This window comes from Galeopterus variegatus, unplaced genomic scaffold, assembly GCF_000696425.1.
Source record: "Galeopterus variegatus unplaced genomic scaffold, G_variegatus-3.0.2 Scaffold4803, whole genome shotgun sequence".
In the NCBI taxonomy this organism is placed as follows: domain Eukaryota; kingdom Metazoa; phylum Chordata; class Mammalia; order Dermoptera; family Cynocephalidae; genus Galeopterus; species Galeopterus variegatus.
In genome coordinates this window covers 50,986-52,928 of record NW_007730914.1, presented here as the reverse complement: position 1 = coordinate 52,928, position 1,943 = coordinate 50,986, and the positions used below count along the sequence as shown (strand labels likewise).

The 1,943-nt window shown below is 33.7% G+C and overlaps 1 protein-coding gene across 1 annotated transcript in view; it reads right to left on the bottom strand.

The window, feature by feature from the left end:
• The window catches only part of PDK1 (pyruvate dehydrogenase kinase, isozyme 1), a 34,398-nt gene that overhangs the window by 20,215 nt on the left and 12,240 nt on the right, over nt 1–1,943 (bottom strand). Inside the window, exon 7 of the mRNA XM_008588408.1 lies at nt 124–245. Coding sequence (XP_008586630.1) covers nt 124–245 — 122 coding nt within the window. The remainder of the gene's footprint in view (nt 1–123; nt 246–1,943) is intronic.

Below are 1,943 nucleotides of genomic sequence, written 5' to 3'. Positions count from 1 at the left end.
TATTGCCTATTAGAGACAGGATTTCTTTCCCCTGAGAAAAACTACGTCTTCTAGAAATTATGTGTATCGTTCCATGCCTGTACATCAATTAAAACCAGAAACAAAAAAACAAAAAGCATTTACCTTCACAGTCAAATCCTCATTACCCAGTGTGACATGAACTTGAATAGGGGGATAAACACCTTTATCAGCATGGTGTTCCATAGTTGCTCTCATTGCATTCTGCAATATATTAGGGTTACATTAAAAGAACAGGTTTTTTAAAAAGAGAAACTAATTATAATTCTCAAGTACATATGCATTATTTGAATTTAAAAATTTTTAAATTCAATGAAAAAATGCCAAAGAATCCTAACTCTAATAACCATATTTAAATACTTTTTTAAAATATTGAGTCAATTTTGGGAATACTTTGATTTAAAGATTTCAACTAAATTCTGCATATTTTCCAAAACCAGACTTCTAAACACCTTTAATTAGTTTACATTAAAGCAGAAAATTCTGTCCAAATACTTTTATAATTTTAGTAAATAATGAGCAAAACTTACTTTTGAAAATGTAATTTCAGGTCTATTTTTAAGAACATTTTGTCATAATGTCTTTAAGGGAAAATAATTATTTTTTATATAGTGGTAACAAAGCAGTGGTCTTATCAAGATGGAGAAACTAACCCCTTTACCACTAGTTTGAAACTAAGGATATTTACATGGTGAAGAAGTTTTGATCAATTTCTAAAAAAATACAGGGTACACAATGCCAACATATTGTAAGCATTAAACAATAACAACATGACATGTAGCATTGGAGTAGAAACTGATAAAAACTAGATGCAACTGAAGAGGCAAAAGATGGGACTGAATTTGGAAATGAGGTTGTGTGGCCCATCTCTACCAAAGGCAGTTCAAGTTTAGGTTCCAGATAAAACCACTGTTATTGACATTATGTAAAACATTTTATAGAATATGGAATACTTCTTTTATTAAGCATCATGGGGCACAAGACCTTTATGTGGCTAAAATTTCAAAGAAAAAAACAGGTTTTAACCTGTTAAGTGCCAATCACTACTTATTTAACTACTTTGATAGAAAGATTTTTGTAAGGTGTTAAATACATTCTTGCTGTCCTGGAACAAAAGAGCATTCTTGAACCCTTCCTGCTCTAAGATATTCAGTCAGTTTTTCTGTGTTTCAGCATATTTTTCTTTTACATTATCAGACTGAAAGCCACCTGTCTCTCTTCTAGTTTGCTGCTGGCTGAAGACGGGGTAAAGTAAGAGAGACTATAGGCTTCTGATTTAGGGCAGCCGTTTTTAGCCGTAGAGACTGGTGCCACTCATCATCCACCTTCCTGTCAGCCAGCAAGTGTCACTGGGAGGAAAAATCATACTCTCAATGTTACCAGCATAATTTTATTTAGTTTTCAACATATGTTGTAAAGAGTAAATATAACAGCAGAAGCACTGTTAGTCAATATAAATGACTTTCTCAAAACAAAAACAAAAAAAACCAAAACAGTGGGACTCTGATTCTTTGAGGGTGGGAAGTTGAGAATTACTCTTCTAAATATTTTGTTTTATAAAAATATAACCTTAGTGAGCACCTAAAATATGCTGCCATTGTACTGGACACTTACTATATTATTCTCAATCTTCATAAATAATCCTGGGTAGTAGTATCCTTGTTTTACAGAAGAGGAAACTGAGGCTTAGAGAAGTTGAGTGACGTGACCAAGGTCACACACATATTAAATGACAGAACTGAGATTCAAACCCAGGTCTTCCTGAATTCAAAGTCTGAGCTCACCACTACAGGAAGGTGCCCGTCTGTGTTAATAAAAGGCTCATCTCCAGCAATGTAACATGATACTGACATGAAATGGCATGTTATTGAAACAGGACAACCCAGTGGAATATCTGACTTTCAGAGCAGATTCCTAACCTCAGG